The sequence below is a fragment of the Labrus bergylta genome, chromosome 2 (genome assembly GCF_963930695.1).
Source record: "Labrus bergylta chromosome 2, fLabBer1.1, whole genome shotgun sequence".
In the NCBI taxonomy this organism is placed as follows: domain Eukaryota; kingdom Metazoa; phylum Chordata; class Actinopteri; order Labriformes; family Labridae; genus Labrus; species Labrus bergylta.
Window position 1 is genome coordinate 33,508,612 of NC_089196.1, and position 23,428 is coordinate 33,532,039.

The following is a 23,428-nucleotide window of genomic DNA, read 5'->3' on the forward strand; positions in this document are numbered from 1 at the left end:
TGTAGTTCTCTTTATTCAGAAATAACAACTATAGTTTGTAATTGCTTTCATTTGTGTTCTTCTAAATCCTCTTCAGGCTGAGTGGTTGTAACCTCTCAGAGAGAAGCTGTGAAGCTCTGTCCTCAGTCCTCAGCTCCCAGTCCTCTAGTCTGAGAGAGCTGGACCTGAGCAACAACAACCTGCAGGATTCAGGAGTGAAGCTGCTGTGTAGTGGATTAAAGAGTCAACTCTGTAGACTGGACACTCTCAGGTTAGTGTGCTGCTGATCCACATTATTCATCTAAGATCATGTTTTTTTGATGAATCATTTATTAAATGGGCCTTGGTGGTGGTTTAAAGTTTTCCTGTATGTTTCCACATTAAAGCTGTAAAGCTCTGAGCTCGTTCTATAGCTCTCAGTCTTTTAGTCTGAGGAAGCTGGACTGGAATAAAGAAAGTTAAATATGAAGTTCTTTCCCCACCAACAAACAAACCATGGATAATGTTTGGAACATAAAGAACTAAAGAATCTTTATTTCAGATGAAACAGTTCAGAACTGTTTCTACATCACTGCTGATGTCAAAGCAGTCTGTGTGTTTATCTCACGCTCTGTCTTACCTTCACTATTTGTCACCAGAGTAAATATTGATTAGTATCAGATTATGAAGTCTATTCTGTTCAGCTGCATGGTTATGACGGGATGTTACTGGTAAAACAGAGAAGAATGGACCAATGGATGTTAAGTGTGTGTGTGTGTGTGTGTGTGTGTGTGTGTGTGTGTGTGTGTGTGTGTGTGTGTGTGTGTGTGTGTGTGTGTGTGTGTGTGTGTGTGTGTGTGTGTGTGTGTGTGTGTGTGTGTGTGTGTGTGTGTGTGTGTGTGTGTGTAGTCTGTCAGGTTGTCTGATCACAGAAGAAGGTTGTGCGTCTCTGGCCTCAGCTCTAAGCTCCTCCCCCCTGAGACATCTGGACCTGAGCTACAATCATCCAGGAGAACGAGGAGAGAAGCTGCTGTCTGCTGGACTGGAGGATCCACACTGCAGACTGGAGACACTGAGGTACAGACAGACACACAGAAGCTGTCTCACTGTTTCTGAATGATGAACTCTGCTTCTTGTCTGATGCTGGATTTAAATGAAGATGTATGAAATAGATTCTGATCTGGTTTCTTCCTCCAGGTTGGACCATAGTGGACTGCACAGACTGGATCCTGGTCCGAGGAAGTGTGAGTGTGTTTTCATTTCTCTTCATCAGAACACAGCAGCACATGTTGGAGTGTAGAAGAGTAAATGCTCTTGAACAATCAGACAGAGACTATGGCTTGTGAATAGAGGATTTGTTTATTTCTCTCTGAGAAGTTAATAACAATAACTTAGATTTATATAGCGCCTTTCATGAAACCCAAGGATGCTTTACAAAGTGTGTGTATGTGTGTGTGTGTGTGTGTGTGTGGGGGGGGGGCGTAATGGGAGACAACAAGAGAGGAATAGAAAAACACAAACAGAGGAGAGAAAGGATAGAAACACTAGACAAACAAATGAAGGAGAAAGGGAGTGGGTGATCAGCTGAGGGGAGTGTTAGATGAGGCTGAATGCTTTGGTGAACAGATGGTGTTTGAGGAGGTTTTTAAAAATGACCAGGGGTCTCATTTCTAAAAGAGTGCGTAAAATTCATACTAAAAATGTACGTGTGCCAAAAACCCAGAAATGGCGTGCGCACAAAATGATTCAGAGTTATAAAACCGTTCGTACGCACACCTGCACGCAATGTTCCCTTTATAAATCACCATCCACCTGGAAATGTGCGCACGTAGATTAGTCCCATGTTCCGCCCTCTACACGCCCACATTCAACCATAAACGGTCAATGCAAAGCAGCTCGTGAATGAAAATGCATACAAACGAGGGGGCAGATCAAAGGTTTCCAGCGTTGGATCGCGAAAACTGAATTTTAGACGAAGAAACGAAACTTTCTGACCCAGAAACAAAGGAACTTGTTAATGAAGTGAAGGATAAAATGGACATATCGGTAGTTTGCTGCAGCAGGAGGATCACGAACTGAAGAAAATTCAGAGAATGACACCACGTCGCTGCTGCATTCACGCTGTCCTATGTGCCAAAACATCCACCGTTCATCATTACGCACGAGTATATCTGCAATGTTTACATGTTTACAGGACCCACACTGATTTCTTCATATAGTGGCAGAGAGGACACGTCAGTCAGCATTCTCCCTCACTCTATCATATTATTAATCAAAGGTTTGATCAACCAACAAAAACTTTGAATTGTTGGCCACATATTTTCGTGGGCATCTCCGTCTGCACTGTGACTAATTATGATCAAATATATGGCTTAATGATCGTGTCAGAGATGCCCCGACTTAATGTCCACACTTGAATTATTTACAGAATAAATACATGCAGCTGATGATGTGCTGAGTATGGAGGAGGTGAAATGTGTGAAGCCATCGCCATGTCTCTGTACACTCTTTATTAAAACTAAAACTCACAATTGATGATAAATGCAAGATATTGAAATATATTAATGAAAACTGGAGGCTCTATGGTCTTTGTGTTAGTCTAATGTTTAACTCTACATCAGTGATTACATTAGTGTATAAGTCCGGTCCTCTGAGGTCCGTCCGGGATAATGAAGGCGAGACGGCGCTGATGCAATATGTATGTGGCGGACTTTTATTTTTTATTTTTATTTTATGTTTATATATTGTCATAATGAAAGTTACTTATTGGAAACGGCTCACTACATGCGCGATTATAGCCTAAATAAAACCATCGGTTTGAATGATTCTGATGACGTGGATCTGTCAGTAAAGTTTGATATTTAGTGAAATAGGTTTGCTTTGTTGTTAAGGGAGCGAGCATTCTGCAGCATAAATGAGGCGGTGGTGTATTCTGAAGCAGAGGGGGAGAGAGGAGTGGTTCTGTCAACACACACAACAACAGGTATCAGGTTTCTGCTGTGCACGTGTGATTTGTTGTGATGATGGCGCCGGTCAGACACTACAGTGGGGATAGCATGGTCAGTGTAAACAAACTTGCATCGGGCAGCCCTATGCACGTAGTGAGGACGGCGCAGGAGTCCAAAAGATTTAATGGAAGCAAGGTTGTCTGGAGAGAAGTGGCAGGCGAGATTCTGGAGTTGTGCGAGAAGCTAGCAGCTGATCGTCATAGATGGTGAGTAGCTGTCAGTTTACACAAACTGAAAGCAGCAGCAAAGTCGATCTGTTTGCAGACTGTTAATAGAGGATAAGTAGGAGGGAGAAGCATAGATAGCACAAAAGAAACACCATTTTTGTCACGGATCGTGAAGCGGCGACATACACGCCAGCGTCCTCGCTCAACCGGAACTTTTATAACATCCCAATCATCCTTTTATGGGCAATCAACACACTGAGCAATTACAACATGTGTGTTATATGAAGACCATTTCCTAGAAGTTTCCTGGACAGACAACTGGTCTCTTAACAGGAAAGAGTGTGTGTGTGTGTGTGTGTGTGTGTGTGTGTGTGTGTGTGTGTGTGTGTGTGTGTGTGTGTGTGTGTGTGTGTGTGTGTGTGTGTGTGTGTGTGTGTGTGTGTGTGTGTGTGTGTGTGTGTGTGTGTGTGTGTGTGTGTGTGTGTGTGTGTGTGTGTGTGTGTGTGTGTGTGTCTTGTGTATCAGAACATGATCTTATGACTTGGCTAAATTCAGAGGTTAGATAACTATTGGTTTGTGCCTGCTGCTGTCCAGATTGTGTTTCTGTTATGATTAAACCTTTCAAACTACAACAGGATGAGGGCTGGAAGTAACACAAAGTGATGATAAAAGTGAGGGTGATGGAAACTCATGAGAGTTTAAATATGAAATAAAAAATGTAAACTGAAATAAAAGTGATAATCCAGTGAATAGAAAATCACCATTCATCACATCCAACAGAAATGTATATTTTACAACATGCAGTCTTTGTGACATTTCACATTTTGATGTTGGCTGCTGGCCGGCTGCTCGTAGTCGAGCTCGTGGAGCTCATCAACTTTAAAAACAGCAGAAATCATTTTTGATTTGACGTTCATTTTCATAAACATGTAAATATGCAGAGTCTCCAACATCAAGTTCTCTCCTCAAAAACATCCAGACGTGAATTCAGTGATGAAATAGAAACAGAATATCTTTAGAGACATAAGCTAGCTCTCCTCCTCGTCTTCTGGCTGTGCAGACAGTAAGGCACACAGCAAAGTCCACGATCACCATAGTACAGGCCAGCAGGAACATCCAACAACAATACACAAGTCAGCTGCAGGCCGCCAGGTGGCCAGGTGAGGTCGGGACGGCGTGGCCTACGCCTTAGACAAGCAGAGAAAAACTCACAAGGACTGAGTTGTCATCTGTTTCTTCAGATTTCGATCTGTTCATCCAGTCCAGTTAAATTTCAATTAAAACAAAAACATGTATGTTGTAGAGCCTAGATTGATGGAAAAGAAATGGTCTCCATGACTTCAGAAACACAGTTTAAAACTAGTTAGACAGGACAAAGGGACGTGGCACACTCCTGCTGCCATCACATTGTGTGTGACAGTGAAAGTGGAAATGAGGCTCCTGTTTGTGCTGAATGTGACCTCTGAGGACAGAACAGTTGGAGACAGCAGATGGTTCATAGATTCTTTGTGCTGCACTTTGATTAGTCAGACTTTATTCACTGCATGTGTTTGTTGATATGGATCTCCATTCTTCCTGGCTGCCATGGTAACTCCATTTGAACTTGATTAGAAGTGGATTATTACATTTCAGTGCTGTCAAACATCATTCAGTGCTGAATATGAACTGTAAGTTTGATTGGCTCTCAGTAAGTAGGGGTGTAACGGTCCACAAACATTTCAGTTCGGTACAGTTTTCAGTTTTGAAGCTTTGGTTTGGTACATTTTCACTACAGTAAAGGGATCTGATGCAACGCTTTTTTTTCTTTAAAGGAACATTTATAATTTCCCTTTTACACATTGGACTAAGTGCAGCATCGACAGTTCAGACTTGTACACCTGCTCAGGTTACTTTTTAATAACATTTTAAATTAAACATTGTAAAAAAAAACATGAAATATGCTGCTTCCTTCAACCAAAAGAGTCTCCAATAAATAAAAGATATGAATGAAATAAAGTATTTTAGAATGAAATGAAGTCATTAATTTAGCCTATATGTAAAAATATTTATTTTTAATTACACTTCCACCTTTTAGTTTATGAAGGCAACACTTTTTTGAGAGCCCTTTGAGCACATAATAAACCTAATCACATCTGGGACAGTGTAGTTTCAGAACTATTAATATTTCCCTCTGTCGATATATGAACTTCAATGGCATTTTTTATGGCTTTGGCCCGTTTAGAATTATTAGCAAAAGGCTGTCTGTTTTTTCCTAGTTGCAGTGATGTTTACGTTCACGTGGTGCCTTTTCAAGTGCTTTAATAAGTTGGACGTGTTGCCTGTGACGTACCCGATGTCCTCTGAACAACAACGGCACACTACTCTCGCCTTGTCAACGTCTCTTTGTCCATTATTGTGGGAATGGGGAGGGAGGTGTTCATTCTATCATGCTGCAGGTTATTCTCCCACACAGACGCGTCTCCCCCTCCCCTTTTGCTCTTAGTTTGAGCGGGATCATCGCTGAAAATAAAAACAAAATTTAAGAGTAAGTCTGTAAAAAGAACTCCATCCCGGTTATATGCAACTGTCCAGACCAACAGGACTCGAGGAACTACTAATCTGCACAGTTTGCACAGTTTATGTTTGAACTTTTTTACAAGTTACTAGCTAAAAGCTGTGTCCCATACCAGCAGCCAAAGCCTTCCTCCACCCTGAGGTGTGCTTCTGCTTTGTGGTCCGTGTGGGAACACAGATTAAATCACTTTTGTTCTCCGTACTCGGATCAGTCCTGTACTGAAACGGTCCGGTCCGAGTACGTGTACCTTTACAGCCCTATCAGTAAGTGTCAGTAAAGTTGTTGATGAATGAACAGATGATAACCTGCAGCTGTGTTGTGTCTCGTTCTCTCCATCAGACGCCTGTGAGCTGGAACTAGACACAAACACAGTGAGCAGAAAACTGAAACTGTCTGACAACAACAGGAAGGTGACACGTGTGGAGGAGCTTCAGTCATATCCTGATCATCCAGACAGATTTGAATACTGGTGTCCTCAGCTGCTGTGTAGGACTGGTCTGACTGGTCGCTGTTACTGGGAGGTCGAGTGGAGAGGAGAGGTTGATGTATCAGTGAGTTACAGAGGAATCAGAAGCAGAGGAGGCAGTGATGAATGTGTGTTTGGATTAAGTGATCAGTCCTGGAGTCTGATCTGCTCTGATGAAGGTTACTCTGTCTGTCACAATAACAGAAGAACAGAGATCTCCTCCTCCTCCTCCTCCTCCTCCTCCTCCTCTGTCTCTAACAGAGTAGCAGTGTATGTGGACTGTCCTGCTGGCTCTCTGTCCTTCTACAGAGTCTCCTCTGGCAAACTGATCCACCTCCACACCTTCAACACCACATTCACTGAACCTCTCTATCCTGGGTTTGGGTTCTGGTCTCGTGGTTCTTCAGTGTCTCTGTGTCGTCTGTCAGTCTGAGAAACACTGCTGACTGAAGATCAGCTGACTCTGTTCACTCTGTCCAGCTGGTCTGTTTCATGGTTGGGGGGTGTGATAATGGGGGGTGGGGGTGGTAATGGGGGTTAAATGTTCTACATTACAGAAAAACAATGGACCCCCTTCTTTAATGTCTGTATTGTTCTGATCTCACCAATAAAAAACAAGTGACAATTAAACAATTAAAGTCCTCCTCCTGCTGTCTTGATATTGGCAGCAGGAGGAGGAGTCATGGCTCCAGATCTGTTACAAATGGTAAACTTGTCTCTCAGGTGTCTTCCCACAGGCCCTGAAAACAGCAGTCATCAAGCCACTACTAGAAAAGAACAATCTAGACAATAATGAATAATTACAGGCCTATATCAAATCTTCCTCTGTGAGGTCAAATGATAGACAAAGCTGTGTTTCAGAAGTTAAATAACTTCTTGATATTGAACAACTGTTTGGATGTCTTCCAGTCAGGTTTTGGACCAAACCGCAGCACTGAGACAGCTCTGGTTAAAGAGTAACTAAACCCTAAAACCACTTTCTTCAACTCTAAACCTCTGTATTTGAGTATTAAGTAGTGTTATGGATCAATCCAAGTCCCAATCTCGACATTTGAGTACAAAGTATTGAAATTTGAAATATTGTGTTAGAAATGTGCATAGTGTCTGCCCTTCTGTTTGAAAAACTCTAACAGTTTTTTAGGAGTACAGTATGACGTAGGAGTACAGCCCCACGTCACCAAACCTATAAAAGCCTCGACACCCGACTCGGCGAACTGTGGGGACTCGTGTGTGTGTGTGTGTGTGTGTGTGTGTGTGTGTGTGTGTGTGTGTGTGTGTGTGTGTGTGTGTGTGTGTGTGTGTGTGTGTGTGTGTGTGTGTGTGTGTGTGTGTGTGTGTGTGTGTGTGTGTGTGTGTGTGTGTGTGTGTGTGTGTGTGTGTGTGTGTGTGTGTGTGTGTGTGTGTGTGTGTGTGTGTGTGTGTGTGTGTGTGTGTGTGTGTGTGTGTGTGTGTGTGTGTGTGTGTGTGTGTGTGTGTGTGTGTGTGTGTGTGTGTGTGTGTGTGTGTGTGTGTGTGTGTGTGTGTGTGTGTGTGTGTGTGTGTGTGTGTCTGTGGGGCAAACATTGTATCATGTTGCGGCTGATAACGGCGTGAAAGGAGTGAGTGGGGGAGTTTACCCCCGTGCCCCCCTCCCTCTCCAAGTTCATACATTCTCCTGCTTATTCTGCTCCGGTCCCCGGCATCATAACGTGCCTCTCGCTCACACCTGAAGAACCATAGACTGTAAATATTACTGGACGAATCCTGACCCGTCTGTTACATAGGCAGCAAATGAGTCCAATCGACGGCCGCATCCATATTGGATTTGCTGTCTCAACCTAACTTTTGATCAACCTAGTAACAGCAGTAAGGCGGGACTGTGGGCGGGACCAAAGTTCGCCGACCGACCGACGTGACCGACGAGCTTGACGCTAGCAGCCTAGCAGGCTACTTCACAGCATTGCTAACAACTGCTCTATCTGCTACTGCTGTCCTGCTCCCACTCGTCCATAACTATAAACAGTAAGTTAACATTTAACTTTTCTATAACACAGTTAAAACAAATTGTCTTCAACCCAAATATATAATTAAAGTCTTAAAACTACACTTTTAAAAAATGTATTACCGGTGGTTATTAGTCACAGCAGTGACTTTGTCCGGGTTAGTAGAACAAAACATTAGCAAAGTTGTAACATAAAATGTAAGAAACAGTTTGAGGCTAATCTTTACATTAAAATTCTCACATTGTGTTACAAATCATTACTTGGGTGTAATAACATGTTTAAAGTTTAGAAGTCTGTTTGAAAACCATAAAAGAAAGATCTTTGGCGCTTCTTTTCTTTTCTTTTCGTTGTTGTTGATGAACCTACTGTTAGACATAAACTGTAAATAAACATGTGAGACATCCAGAAGAAATCAATATTACAAAGCATACAGTTCATGTTACTGTTCTGACAAAAAGAGGAATGTCTGTGTCTTATATTTACTGATGTCAACAGTGATGACGGTGAACGTGACAACTAAAAAATAAATATTTTATATTAATCATAAGATATTTATTTTCTATAGAATCCTCTGAAGTCATGGAGTCTGTGGACAGTGATGGAGTGTCAGCTTCACCCGCCAAAACCTGTAAGTATTAGAATAAATTGTATTTTAAGACTGGCATCATTATGAACTGCAGCTACCTTGTTCAATATTATTCCTGCAGATGAGGCTAATAACAAAAAAACAGCCTGAGCTGTCACATGTAGTTAACTGTACATTTTGTCTTGTCTGAGGCATTAATTGAACATTTTTGTATTTCTCCCTTAGACACCGTGTGGATTATTGGTGACAGCTGTGTCCGTCGAGGTGCCCAGAGAGCTGCACAGACTGAGGGAAGGAACCTGGGCCTGAAGAACGTCCACATGAGTTGGTTCAGCTGGGGTGGACTTCGCTGGAAAGGCCTCCTTCCCTTCTTTGAAAACTCACTCCGAGGGAGGTCTCCCCCGGATGGCCTCATCATTCATTGTGGGGGCAGCAACATGGGACATGTCAGTGGTGTCGTGCTGCTCAATATGATGAAGGAAGACCTTCAGCAACTCCACGCACGACACCCTGGCATGAAGATCATGTTGTCTGCCCTCACCCAGAGGTGCCAGTGGAGGCATGGCATCCATCCGGGGAAGATTGACAAATCTCGTAGGTTTGTCAACAGTGTTATGGCTACATTTGTTGGATCCATAAGCGGTGCAATGATTGAGCACCCTCAAATTGGACATGACAGTCCTGGGCTATTTTTGAAAGATGGAGTTCATTTCACATCTAGGGGAAATGATATATTTTTAAGTAATTTTGCTCATTGCCTTAAAGACCACTTCCAAATACAGTGAAACTGCACTGGAATTTGAAGGTGGCCTTTAGGACCTTTTTTTAGATTCATAGCCCACTGCCATGGCTAATGTTGAGTTTCTTTATACTTTTGTTAAACATCCGCTTCTGTAGCCATGTCCCTGACACCACAGCTATAATAATTTTTAGAGCATGCCTTTTGTTACTTGCTTTAGATACAAAAACCCTTCCTTTATCTCTAATAATGGAAAGTGGAGAGATTTCTGCTCTCTGTTTCAATATCTGCCACAAGAAGTCCCCATATACAAATTCAAAACAATCAAAATCAAGATTCAACCAGAGTAAATTACATTAATTATGTGTGATTAGAAAAATGTTTAAAAATCATTCAGAAATGTGGTCTTCCTAGATCAATATCACATAATATCGTCTAGTTTACCCATCTAAACTATACAAATGATGTGCTTTATCATCGAATATAGAAGAGTTTTAATGTTAACAATTAAGGGAAGTATTAAAAAGCAGATCATTTATATTTATAAAATATATCAAAAAGAACCAATGTATTACAGTTATAAGAGGTTAAGAAATGGGAACTAGTAGGAGACTCCTGATACGATTAGTACAAATTCTGGACCCAAAAGCACGACTCAGATAGGCAGGATAAAGTTACAAAAAGTTTATTCCAAATGTGACTCAAAAAGTGCAAGGGGAGGGGTAGTGCGAGGTTCCAAGTGGCAGTGTCTGTGATCCCAGTGTGGTGTCCCAAAAGCACAGGTGAGGTGAAGCAAGAAACACAAACAGCTATCTGACGCAAGGCAGAGAAGAAAAAAGGGGTTAGCTACACAAGCTATCACAACAAAGCTAACATTAAAAACAATAGTTTTTAAAATCAGAGTTTTTTTCTTGAAACTAGTAATACCTTCAACCTTTGAACCATGCCTTGCTTGTCACACTTGTGAGGTTGTTGAAACACAACTCCCTGGTGTCCTACATCCTACATGAGAGAGAAAATGAGAGGTTAAAACTCTGGTTTTAAACATGCAGTATGGCCTGTCTTGGTTGAAAGCCCACTCACCACGACAAGGTGCAGGCCAAGAGTAGGAACATATAACACGGGACAAACGCACGAGACACTATACAGCACAGGACATGTGAAAATGAAAAGCAAGAATATAACAACAATGCAAAAGTTACGTACTATTACTGAACCTGAGAGTGAGCAATGGGGACAAAATTAATCACAAAATAAATCAGGAAGTATGTTTATCTACCTTATAACAACTATGTAACAATAACAATTTCCAAAAACCCTCAGCAAAATTAACAATCAATTCAAAATACATAACTTAAATATTAATATATAACATTTTTATCAAACCTGGAGATCCAAAAATGTGTTGGTGAACTCTATAATACAAATCAGAACATTTAACATACAGTACATTTGAACATCTTGAAGTTTTTTTTGTTTATAGGTAAATTCTATAATATGTATTTTTTGTAGACATTTAAAATTTGAAGTAAACTTTTAATTGGACAAACAATTCCATAAACTATGTACATAATAACTACAACGAATGTGACACTGAAAATGATTAACAGATCAACATCATCTTAGGCCCCGTTCATGCAGACTCTAAAAGACAGTCATTCATGTGTTCAGTTTTTATCTGACATTGGCTTTAAGTAGTGGTGAGGTGAGGTTTCTCTTTAAAGGCTCTATGTACAGTTTTGAGAATTCTATTTTCATTATGTCTTGAAGTAGCATCCCAGTAGATTTTTAATAGAAAAGTTGGGCCCCGTTCATGCAGACTCCAACTGATAATCATCTATGTAATCGGTGGGTTTTTCTGAGAAAAAAGAAAGAAAGTCTTTTCACTAAGAACTAAGGCCTTTACATGACATTACTAAGTTCAATTATTGTTTTAATTCCAGCTCTGAACATTCAAGATTTCTGCTCACTTGTGACAACATGTGCACTTTCTAAACGGCAGACATTGAAAGTTACTTGTGCCCCGTTCATGCAGGCTCCAAGTAACAGTTTCAATGTTGTTCTATAGCATTATTATACTTACCATTTCCCATGTTGCAAGAAAAACATGAAAAAGGAGTTGGCCACATTCTGATATGCAGCAAATAGAATTTGTTGTACAATTAGAGAAACATATACACAAATATACATATATATAGACATAAAGAGATGCAGGTAGAAGAACATACAGATATAGAAACATACATACAAATATGCACATATAAACAAAGAGAAGCAGGTAGAAGAACATACTGTACAGTAATAGAAACATACATACAAATATATACACATATGTACAATATCAAAATATATAATAACTTATGTACTTTAACCACACACAGTGACCAAACACCTTTTATTTAATCCATAAAAAATGGATTAATTTAGTAAGCTTTCTGTGAACCAATTTACCTTCCTTTATTTTTTCTGCCTCTCTTCTTGCTATGTGGTTCAGTCGAACTTTGCAGTACCATGCAGTAGCCATCCTTACCAAAATATGGACATGGTTGGCTTCAACACACATGTCAAACATGTGGCTGTGCAGCTGGGGAAAGAGATTCTTCTCTGAACAATCTGCAAGAACCTGGGTGACAATTGCTGCAGTTGTTCCTCTTCCCAGTGGAGGCTTGCCCTCATTGATTTTTAGAAGCCTCTGAAAGCGTCTTTCAGTAGCTTGGCAAACTGCAGTGATGTCCGGTGATGGTTTCTGGAGGCCACCTCTGTTCTTCAAAGTAATGAAATGGTGAACCGAGTCATCGGAGGTCAGTGCTTGTGAGCAAGCCATGCATATTGTCTTCTGTTTCATCTTCTTGACGATGAAGCCTGTGATGTAAGAAATTGCTGCGTCTTTGTACTCAGATAGACTGTCAACATCTGGAAGGTCAGACAGACTGTCATCCTCAGGCACAAGCACTTCAACTGGCTTCACATCCAACCTGCGCGCAACATTCACAGTCGTGGGTGTTGAATCAAGGATGGTTGTGTTGTCACGAAGGAGACAGTTACCTGTGCCTCTTTTTACCTGATGCCTTACAAGGAGGCGCTTGTAAGCTCCTCTAAACTGCCTCACATTGGGGTTGTTGTTAAATCCGCCACGTGCTCTGATTGCAGAGAAGAACAGCTCCAAGTGGTCCTGGCTGAGTTTGTAGGTCAGAAGGTATCGGCATGGGGCTGCTGGCTGCTCTACCAGATCTTCATAGATGCCCATCACACTTCTTGCACAAGCAATGAAACCATAAATGGCAGTTCTCTTCTGTGTAGAGTGCACATGTACAAGTGTGTTGTCTCTTCCTGTCATTCTGAGCCCACAAAGGAGTGACTCTGCTTCATCTAAAATGGCCTTGGCATGGTGTTTGTTTGCTGGCTTCAGGGGGGCTTTAAATCCCTTTCCAAGTGGGTTCCTGCTGTTAAGGACATCAAAAGCAACATCAATGGTGCGCAAGAATTGAACAGTGGCTGAACATCCAAAGAACTGGGGATATTTAAGCCCCCTCTCACAATACTCAATGGCATCAGCCACACTGCTGCTGAAGAGTTGGGCTGCAAGATGTACCTTCATTTTTTGATTGCGCCACTGAATATGTGCCATCATCAGTTTGTTGCCAAGGCGCAAACCCTCCTTCTCCTGAAGCTTGTTGAGCTCCTTGATGTACTGCCATCTTATCTGCTGGCCATCTTCTCTCACCAGAACCTCGACTGTTGAAAAGACATTCCGAAGAAGCTTGAGCATGTGACATGGATCCAAGAGAACATGGACTTTTTGTGTGAGATCTTCAGGATGGAAAAAGAAAGGTTTCATGTCCACGAGGTCCAACTTGGCACCAAGCTCTTTGACCACTGCAAAGTTTTGAGATGGTCCATCACATGTCAATGAGACAACCCTAACACCGATTTCATGAAGCCTAACTAGGCTCTCTCGGACAATGTTTGCTCTCTCTTGTCCGGTCATGCTGTTGATGAGGAAGTAAGCAATGGGGATCTTCCAAGACGCATTAACTGCAACAACCATGAGGACCAATGCTTGTGTTGCAATTACGTTTTCAATTTCACCAGCTCCGATGTCAACATAGCCGTGAATTTGGTCCCCCCCAAACTCAGTCTGCTTATGAATGTACATTTCATCCATCATCAATGAGCAAACTGTGTCCTTACCTAATCCTTTCTGATCAGCAACATGACTTTTTAAAGCTGTGAAAGAAGCAACAGTAAATCCAGGATCTGCAGAGATGCTACTATACCACTTTCTTATGGTTTGTGGATGAGGCAAAGCCAAAAGAAATTTCTCTCTGACATAGTCATAGGCTTTTGGAGAGTAGAAGTGCAGTGTTGTGGCGAATTGTTTCAGATTCTCTGAAAACACAGACTTCTTCTTTTTTAGTCTTTGAAAGATCTCTCTTGGAACATCTTCGAGATCAGAAAGAAGAGAGGCACATTCCAATGAAATTAGAAGTTTCTTCTGAAGCACTTTGACTAAACCTTTCATTGAAGAAACTTTTGCCTTCAATCTTGTGTGCTGGACTTTTAACCTCAGCTTTTTTCGAGCTGCACAGAGCTTTACCTCTGTAGCAGAAGCCATCCTCTTCAGTGTTCTTGGAGAATGAGAAACACCGTAAGAGTGATCACCCTGAGATACGGCCATTAGATCAAAACTTAGCTGTTTTGGCAGTGATCTAATGCTGTCCAATTTTTACTCTGATGTATGGGTTGATTGCTGCTACCTAGACCAACATCTTCCCCTGCATTCGCTGTCAGCGTAATGTCATCATGAATGACATCTTGAGCAACAAAGGCTTGTTGGGGTGTGTCTTCCATCATGACATTGCTGTGATCAGCAATGAGATTTACGGCACTGCTACCATCACCTACATCTGAAACCTCCTCACCACTACTCAAAACAACCATGCCATTGTCACTTACCTCATTTGCACTTACCACCAAGCATTTTCCTCCTGGCACTTTTTCCATAATCAATACATTTCTTTGTTAATAATAATATTTAAAATATCTTCATACCCTGGAATCAGTGCCGATGTGACAGCTTTCAAAGTGTTCACTGCACAGACGAGAAGCCTTGTTTGGAGTCCAGTTCTGTCTTCTCAGGTTGAGCATCCACTGCTCCAGCCAATCTGAATCACCTAGAGGAAAACTATTTACAGGCAAAATGTGTTAACACATATGTCAGTCTATCTTATTCACATACATCAACATGGCTGTATTCTTAAAACTATTTATTGTACATATTGCTTTACTGTATATGTTATTTCCATTCTGTATGTTATTTATATATATATATATATATATGTATATATATATATATATATTACTACTGCTATATTCTTTGTAAGAGCATCCATATCGATTAAGAACGCTTCATTTGTTCCGTCGCGGGAAGAGGAGACAAAAAAGTCACAGAATACATCAGAAATATTCAGAGCCTCTGGTCCCTGGCGCACTTATTGGAGCCGTTTGGACAACATGGGTGTAACTCCCAATATTCTGTGCTAAACGGATTAACATTAGAACTGATTATTGATTGAAGTTGATGTTTCATATCTCTCTACCTCTGTGCGTAATGGCACACTTGGCACAGCTTCAATATATAGCTGATCTCTACCCGTCGAGTTGTACTTGTTATCGCATGTTTATGTTATAAAAATCATGACAGAAAATATAATTTTCAGTTTATAATCTCAAAAATAACAATGACATATTACATTATTGTTGGAAAGTACTAACGCAGAATTAATATCCAAAGTTTATTTATAAATTTCGACATTTATGTTGAGTATAGCATTCATCATAACGTCAGATAATCATATTTAAAGTCTGTGGTTAACCACCGAGGTGAACCTTTAGCTTCACACAAACTCATTCTTTTCAACATCTTAACAACTCAAATTTCTAACTCTTCGGAATTACTTTTTTCCCCAATTAAATAATGCTGGCTAGAGATGTTAACTTTAGCATCTTTGGCATGAAATGGAGATCGGCTAAACCTTGAGCGTAAATAATGGGCTACACTGAGGCCAATTGTACAGTTAGCCGGCTGGTTTACAAGCTAACGCTAAACAAGCTAGCCCCGCAAAACTAGACAGACACCTGACAGAGTATTCAATAAATATATAACACTACTATATCACTCACCGAAAAAACTGCAGAATCGACTTCTTGGATGGTCTGTTACTACAATTAACCGCACAGCAAGACATATTCGTTGTTAGATATTTGCTAAACAAACACTCCAAACGAAGAAAAAAAGATGAAGAAAGCTAACGGTTCAAGGTCGGGAACGGGATGAAGCCGAATTAAGCTAGTGTTGAGTACATAGCTCCTGCTCCTGACGCGACCATTGACGTGACAGACAGATGCGACGTGCAGAGCTGTCAATCAAACTGTCACAATCCTAATATGGGCATAGCCGTTTCCCTTAATAAAAAACAATCCGATGAGTTATAAAAAAATTCCCCCCCCCCCCCACAGTGTGAGGAGAAGGGGCCGTCAACTTCTCAGATATATCTCGTTTTTTGAACCAGGCTGTAAACATGTTGATTCCTGTGGTAAAAACGGGCTTTTTTGGCTGTGGGCTTATGGCACTTCTGGCGCTTCTGCAGCCAGCCTCAAGTGGAACCTCGAGGAACTGCAGTTTTTTGTACTTAAGCATAGGCTTCATTTTTCGAGACCGGAGGTTGACCCTTGTGCCGAACACACTCTCTCACCTCGTACTCTCTCCTCACTCGCTCCCCCCACACACACACACATGCACACTGAGCCCTGAGCCTGAGCCACTGTGTGTGTGTGTGTGTGTGTGTTTGTGTGTGTGTGTGTGTGTGTGTGTGTGTGTGTGTGTGTGTGTGTGTGTGTGTGTGTGTGTGTGTGTGTGTGTGTGTGTGTGTGTGTGTGTGTGTGGGGCAAACATTGTATCATGTTGTGGCTGATAACAGCGTGAAGCAGTGAGTGGGCGTGTCTTGCCCCCCCCCCCTCCTTCTCTAAGTTGATACATTGACATTCTAAATGCATTTTTTTAAATTCCAGGGTAGAGCAGTACAACTGAAAATATGAGGTTTAGTTACCCTGTTTCATGACATCTGTTTAAACACAGACAGAACCTCAGTCTAAGTTCTTCTTGGGTAACACTTTATATGAAGGTCCTTGAAATAAGCTGTTATTACCATCAAATCTGCTGTATAAGACACACTTTAAACCCTCAGGCATCAGTTTAATTTACTACCCTCTTAAGTCATTAAGGACAAAAATGTTCACTTCCAAAAACTGCTATAAAAATAGTACAGATTAATTTTTTTTCTGCTTTTTGGGTTAAATCTTTTGATCAACTTCAGTCCTAATCAAAACGATCAAATATTGAATAATTATCAGGATTTAAACCCTTTAATTGACAGTTTGATTACATGATGATAATATTTTTAATGAAAAAACATACAAAAAATGAGTTATTTTCCATATAACAAATGTTTGTTGTCTGGGGGATTTTTTTAAATCAGTCTTTGTTTTGTTAAAATCTAAGGACAAACTGAAAATGAAAATATTAATATGCTTTTATTTACTTTGTGTTTAAAGGTTAATCAGCTTTATTATTACTTATCAGGTTATCTCTGTTGTCAGCCTTTATTTAAAGTTTGTATTGAACACTGGAGAGCAGCACTGAGCAGGTCAGGAAATCAGGTAACCTTTGTGAGCCAGGTGTGTAAACCTGCTGAGTGGCTCTAACTGACAGACAGGAGTGTCAGCGGTGTGTGTGAGAGCAGGAGTGAGGTGAGAGGCTGAGACACTTTCAGGATGAATTCAATGAAAGGAAGACAGCAGAGATACCTTTGGTAAGTGTGCTGTGTTCTTTGGTAATTATCTGTTCAGAATGTTTGAATGGTGACATGTATTTAATGTAGGCTGTTTATTTCATAGTGATGCACTCTGCATTCTGGTTTTATAGTGTAGTGTTCACAGGAAACAATTAAAGTAGAAGGGTAAATAATAATTAATATTGAACACATTTAACTGGTTTGTTTAAATTGTAAACAAAAGATAAAGAACTGAATAGATACTAAAATTCAGATTCATTTAATGGTGATATTAACTTAAATTCTGATTTGTGTTGTTTGGTGTTAAAATGAGAAAAAGGAAGGTAAGGATGCTAAAAGATGCATGGTTAACATTGTATAAGTGGAAAACTGCTTCCCCAGATTACTTTACAATTATAATAGGAATGTATATGGGAAGAATTTTGTTCATAGATATTTTCCTTGCTTTTCAGAACCACACACAATAAACAGTTGTAACCTCGCTGCATTAAAGTCTCCTCTTTGAACTCTTTTACTATCGTGGCCTAACCCAAACCAATGTGTTCAGTCTTTTAGAATAAGGGTCTGCTTGGAGGTGAAATATTGATAAATGAAAGCAGTTACTTTTATTGAAATAGAAAAGTTTTAAGATTGATGACGAGTCAGGTTAAAGTGGGAATTGGATAGCGCCAAGACCAATCGAAGAATCATTTTCCTCTTAGCTGAAAATGTATAAAAAGCAGTGAAGCAGCAAAAAGGAAGTGTTTTTTTCCATATACCATTTAGTTACACACACTGAAGGCTATAATGCATCTCTATTGTTTCTTCTAACAATATGTTGAGTAAATCCAGAATGCCAGATGACATCTACAGGTGTTATCATTCAGTTTGTAATTTTCTTTATTTTGTATTCTGACTGCAGGATTCTTATTAAGTGTTATAGGTTTTCAGTGAAATCGACATCGACCTGACCTGACTGTAGTCGCTCTGCATCAGGATCTGCTGAACTCCTTTTCTTTACCAAAGACACTTTAGACACTCGACACAAAATAACACAAGTAGATGAAAGTCTTTCTCACTCTACATCAGTTTATTTATTACAAGGTTACACATGAGCTGTCTGAAGAACTTGTGCTACCCAACACAGAGGCCTCCAAGGAAACAGAGTGACAGAAAGAAGAGAAGATATCAGGAGAGAAGAAGGATCCTTACACTGTAACTGTTTCATATAAACCCTTTCAATTCAAACGTCATAGCTGCTCCCAACTTACTGGTTCATATGTCAGTCTGAGGTTTAGCATTTCTCTCCAGTGTGAACTAACATGTGTGACTTCAGACCCCCCTTTTGTCTAAATTGTTTTCCACACTGAGAGCAGCTGAAGGGTTTTTCTCCCGTATACAGAATCATGTGTATAGTCAGATCTCTTTGTCGGTAAAATGTTTTACCACACTCAGAGCATCTAAAGGATTTCTCTCTGTGAATTGCCATGTGATATGTCAGACTGGCCTTATGGGTAAATATTTTCTCACATTGAGAGCAGCTGAAGGGTTTTTCTCCAGTGTGAATCATCATGTGTCTGGTCAAATTTCCTTTTATGTTAAATCTTTTACCGCACTCCGAGCACCTATGTGGTCTCTTACCAGTCTGTAGTTTCTTATTTTTGAAGTTTAATTCTGACAGATATTCTCTTGTCTCTTGCCAATCATAACTGTCATCAGTCTTGACCTCAGTCACTGGTTGTAAACGTCTCTCTGGATCTGAGTACCACTCTGGTTCTGCTCCTCCACAGTCCTCTCCATCAACTCTTGTTTCCATCTGTTCAGTTTGTCTCTGATGAAGCTGTGAGGACTGAGGTTTCTCTTCACCATCTTCACTCTTCACAGAGACAGGAGTGAAGGGGAACTTGGTGGTATCAGCCTCCTCCAGTCCTTGAAGCTGTTCTTCCTCCTGACTGCTCCACAGTTCCTCATGTTCTTCTTTAATGTGTTGGGGCTTAGTGTCCTCCTGGTCCAGAATGTGGCTCCACTCCTGCTGCTCAGATGGAAGCTCTTCTTTACTCACCAACAGCTGCTGGAGATCTGCAGGACACAGTAAACAAACATTAACGGTACTTATAGACTGATTTTTTTTATATTAATGCGAGCAGGACCCCACGCTGAGCTCAACTCGGTACACCGATACACAATGAATGGGCTTGACAGTTAGTTATTATGTTTTTCTAAAAACCCAGACGCAAAAAGTTCTTATCAGAAGAATGACTAGTTCATCTATAAATCATGTCTCAGGGCCCCTCCCCCCTCCAGCTGCACTACATGAACTATTCCATCATGACCCTCAGGTCTTATGGTGCATTCAGGTGCTGCTCGTGTGCTCCAAGTTTCCGAGTTAGGAAGTCGTTCTTCCGACTTGATTTCAGTTCAGAAAATTTGAATGTTGTAACAACAGCAACAAAGCGTTGATGCTCCAAAGAAGATCAGTGAAATGTTGCTGTTACAGTTATATTTGAGTAAAATGTTGATGTCCAAATACATGAATTAATAAAAAGTATGTTAACATTAACTAAACATATTTTCCCCCTATGTGATGACGTCAAGTCGGGAAGTCGAGCACCTCATTCTTTTCCGAGTGACGAGTTGTTTTTCCGACTTGAGCAGGTGTTCATGTGCATTTTACAACTAGGAATCTCGTTTTTCCGATGTGTCCGACACCACCTGAATGCACCATTAGTGGACAGCGTGTTTAAAGGGATACTTCAGCCATTTGCATTAAGCTTTGTATCATTAGAAACCTGGTAGTATTTTTGAATGGTCGTGCATCCTGCTAACAGGCTCTATGGAGAAAGCTGATAATGCCGAAAAAAACTGATATGGATGAAGTGGATTTTTAAGACCTGACTGTCGGTGGCGGTGAGGACGAGGAGCCGGGGCCGGCTCGAGCTGGGGTGGACTGGTAGTGTCGGTGCTCTCACTGTTTGCCTATGGACACAGACATAGAGTCTGTTTTCTGATAGGACTGGAAGAAATCTCTGAATCAGTTGAGGAAACGGCCGTATGTGTTGTAGTAAATGTCTGTAAATAGAGGACCTTAGTGGGAGTGGCCTGCATTGCTGTGCATTCTGGGAGTTGTTGTCGTTCATCCACATGAGCCAAAAAGACACTTTCTGCCTTTTCTTGGTCAAGAAGGCACCAACTTCAAAATGTATTTCACATTTCTACATATATATCCCAATGTCAATACAGATTCATGTTTCAACGGGTGAAGTCTCCCTTTAAAGAAATGATTGACATGACATCACAGAGAGAGAAAAAAGAAACGAGAGCGAAAGAGATAGAAGATAGAAACTAACAAACAAGCCAGTATGAAGTGAAGCTTATCTAGCAGAGCAGAAAAAAGGATGTAGAGGGAGGAAAAAGAGAGGTTGATGTCCAAGCTGCCAAAAGTTAGAACTTTTTTTTACAACAGTAGGCAACCAGGCCCCGAAGTCCTGTGACGTCATGAACACAAGATTACAGATTCCTACAAGTGGAGACGATGAAATAAAGAAACACACACAGGAGACAAAGGAGATGAAGAGAAACACAGACAGAGAGGATGAAGAGAAATACAGACAGAGAGGATGAAGAGAAATACAGACAGAGAGGATGAAGAGAAAAACAGAGACAGAGAGGAAGAAGAGAAATACAGAAAGAGAGGAAGAAGAGAAATACAGAGACAGTTTTGTAATCTCAACAACATCATCTTTGTTTCCATCAGTAAGTCCTCTCTTACTGTTTCTTTTGAGTTCAGGCGTGTAAGAGCTGCAGTTGAATCTGAACAAACAACAACTCTCTCTGGCCTTCTCGATCCATTCAACCCTAACATTATAGCAGTTAGTTCTGCTGTAAACACGGATCACTTATTATTCATTCTTTTACATATTTCTATATCAAACTCAGATATGAACACTCCTGTCCCCACATGTCCACTCTCTGGCTCTTTGGATCCATCAGTAGGTATGTAGTTATAATATTTCTTTTGTAAATAACCTTCAACCAAATGCCCAATGTTAGCCACATTTCTTTCAATCCATTCTCACTTTTGCTCCACAAGTTGTAAGTCAACGCTAGGCACTGGAACAATCCATGGAGGGATATTAGCCCATCCAACATTTGGTCCATCAAGTGGAGTTTCTCCAAGGTGCTCTTTGCTGCTGCAGGAGCTGCACTATGGCCAAAGATACAACGAGCAAGAGCAGCTGGAAAACGGGCGTACTACAAAGGTGGTGCTGGGTTCAACAATGGACAGAGAGTCACTTAGGAGCGCCATACAAGATCACATTTGATGGTCTATGTAAGCCAGCAATAACAGGCGTTTGGCCTGCACACAGGTTGGATGGTTCAGTTCATATTTTTTGATATTGAAGGGACGTTAAGTTTAAGGCTCTCTTTTGTGTCCTTTATATTTCAACTGGTTGGAATAGTTTGTTTATTAACAGTTGTTAGTTTGTGTTCACAACGAATGTTTCCTTTTCTTGTATCTCTCTAAACGCTCGAGAGAAAACACAAAGAGAAAATCTGTATTTTTATTTTGATTGGGTGAAAAAGCTAATTTTATATTTCTGAAGAAACACTTCAAACTAGAGGATGAAATATTCTGGATAAATCAATGGGATGACTTTGGTTCCAGTAGATCAGCAGGCTCCTGTTCTGTGACCCTCCTGGTAAATTCATCACCTCTAGAAGTACTCATGATGGTCACTGGATAATTTACGTACTTGACATTAATGAGCACTTTTATATTTTGGTCAATAGGTATGGCTTTAATAACCTAACTCAAAACAAACAGTTGATTTTGGAGGTCTCTAGTGTCACTGAATCCCTTAAACTATCCAACTGCCAACATTATTATAGGAGGGATTTTAAATATGATCTTTTCCTGAAGATATAAAAGTTATTATATCTGATGTGATGATGGATAAATCTATCACTTCTTACATCTCTAAATTGGAATTCATGAAGTTCACATTTAGGGAGCACTCTGTTACATTTGGAAAATCTCTAAATAGAAGTAACAAATCATCAGAAATGAATATAATCAAAGAAATAAAAAGCTGCTGTAATTAGACATGACTTTGTGACAATGATAAACAAAAAGGACAAATTCTACAAACACAGCTGGATGAACTCTGTGTGAAGAAAGCTGAAGGAGCCGACAGAAGATCCAGGGTCAAATGGATGGAGGAAGGGGAGGAAAGTATTTCTGTCATTGAGAGAAAAGAAGCCAGGAAAGAAATCCAATCAAAGCCTCATTAGTTCATGACCAAGTTAGTTCTGATCCAGTCTTGATGAAATGGTTTCTTTCTCTGGTAAACTGGACTCATCAGCCTTTTCTCTCATGGATGCTGACTCCTTCTTCAGCCATCTCTCAGCTCTTCTTCCTCATATAGATGAGGAGTTTGCAGAATGATGTGATGCTGATATTACTTCAGAGGAGCTCAAAGAAGCAGTAGATAGTCTTTCTTTGGATAAGTCACCAGGATGTGAACTTTTAGAAACATGTTTGGGAATTGTTAGAAAGTCCATTTTCTCTCATGTTAAAGGAAGCTACTGACAATAAGACATTCCCCCACACTATGAAACAAGGCATCTCGGTCTTTGCAGACACGGAGTATGTCAACAAGAGAGTCTGGCTCGTTTCTTGAGTCGGGCCGTTCATTATTGCACACAGAGCTTAAACTGTACATACACTTCAGATACTGACTCGTTTAGAGCAGAGCCCAGCATCCACAACGTGACCCAGCACGATAAACGACTTTCCATCTATAGTACGACGATCACAGAGACTGTTTGTACTCGTCAACATAAAGACGACTTAATCAGACAGCTCGGCTGATCGCTGCGATGTAACGCTAAAGTGATCACATTAAAACATACCATTGAATCTACCCTACTGTGATTGGCTGAATAGGAAGGAGACATCTGATTGGCTACAGACATTTCCATTTGTGAATCGAGCCACAGCAGGGGAGTCTCAAAAGTCCCACACACAAATGCAGCGAGGTTCACACATGACAAACAGTTTGTAAAGGCAGACTGACAAGACAAGATCCAAATGTGTTTTTTTAATATATATGTATATCACACATTTGTGGATTTC

The 23,428-nt window shown here is 40.6% G+C and overlaps 3 protein-coding genes and 2 long non-coding RNA genes across 5 annotated transcripts in view; 3 read left to right on the forward strand and 2 right to left on the reverse strand.

Annotated features, from left to right (window-relative positions):
- Positions 1-23,428, reverse strand: part of LOC136181104 (NLR family CARD domain-containing protein 3-like) — a 724,139-nt gene that overhangs the window by 113,437 nt on the left and 587,274 nt on the right. The window lies entirely within an intron of this gene.
- The window catches only part of LOC136181103 (NLR family CARD domain-containing protein 3-like), a 113,779-nt gene that overhangs the window by 12,649 nt on the left and 77,702 nt on the right, over positions 1-23,428 (forward strand). The window lies entirely within an intron of this gene.
- LOC136181246 (uncharacterized) overlaps positions 1-23,428 on the reverse strand; it is a 50,267-nt gene that overhangs the window by 3,034 nt on the left and 23,805 nt on the right. The window lies entirely within an intron of this gene.
- Positions 286-7,249, forward strand: LOC136181155 (stonustoxin subunit beta-like). The gene is made up of 3 exons (XM_065961653.1): positions 286-1,035; positions 1,156-1,202; positions 6,027-7,249. The coding sequence occupies exons 1-3, from the start codon at positions 713-715 to the stop codon at positions 6,584-6,586; spliced, it is 930 nt and encodes a 309-aa protein (XP_065817725.1). The 5' UTR covers positions 286-712; the 3' UTR covers positions 6,587-7,249.
- LOC110004916 (uncharacterized) lies at positions 7,575-10,319 on the forward strand. Its single transcript, XR_010667597.1, has 3 exons — positions 7,575-8,154; positions 8,701-8,763; positions 8,947-10,319. It is a non-coding gene; the product is annotated as an uncharacterized lncRNA (long non-coding RNA).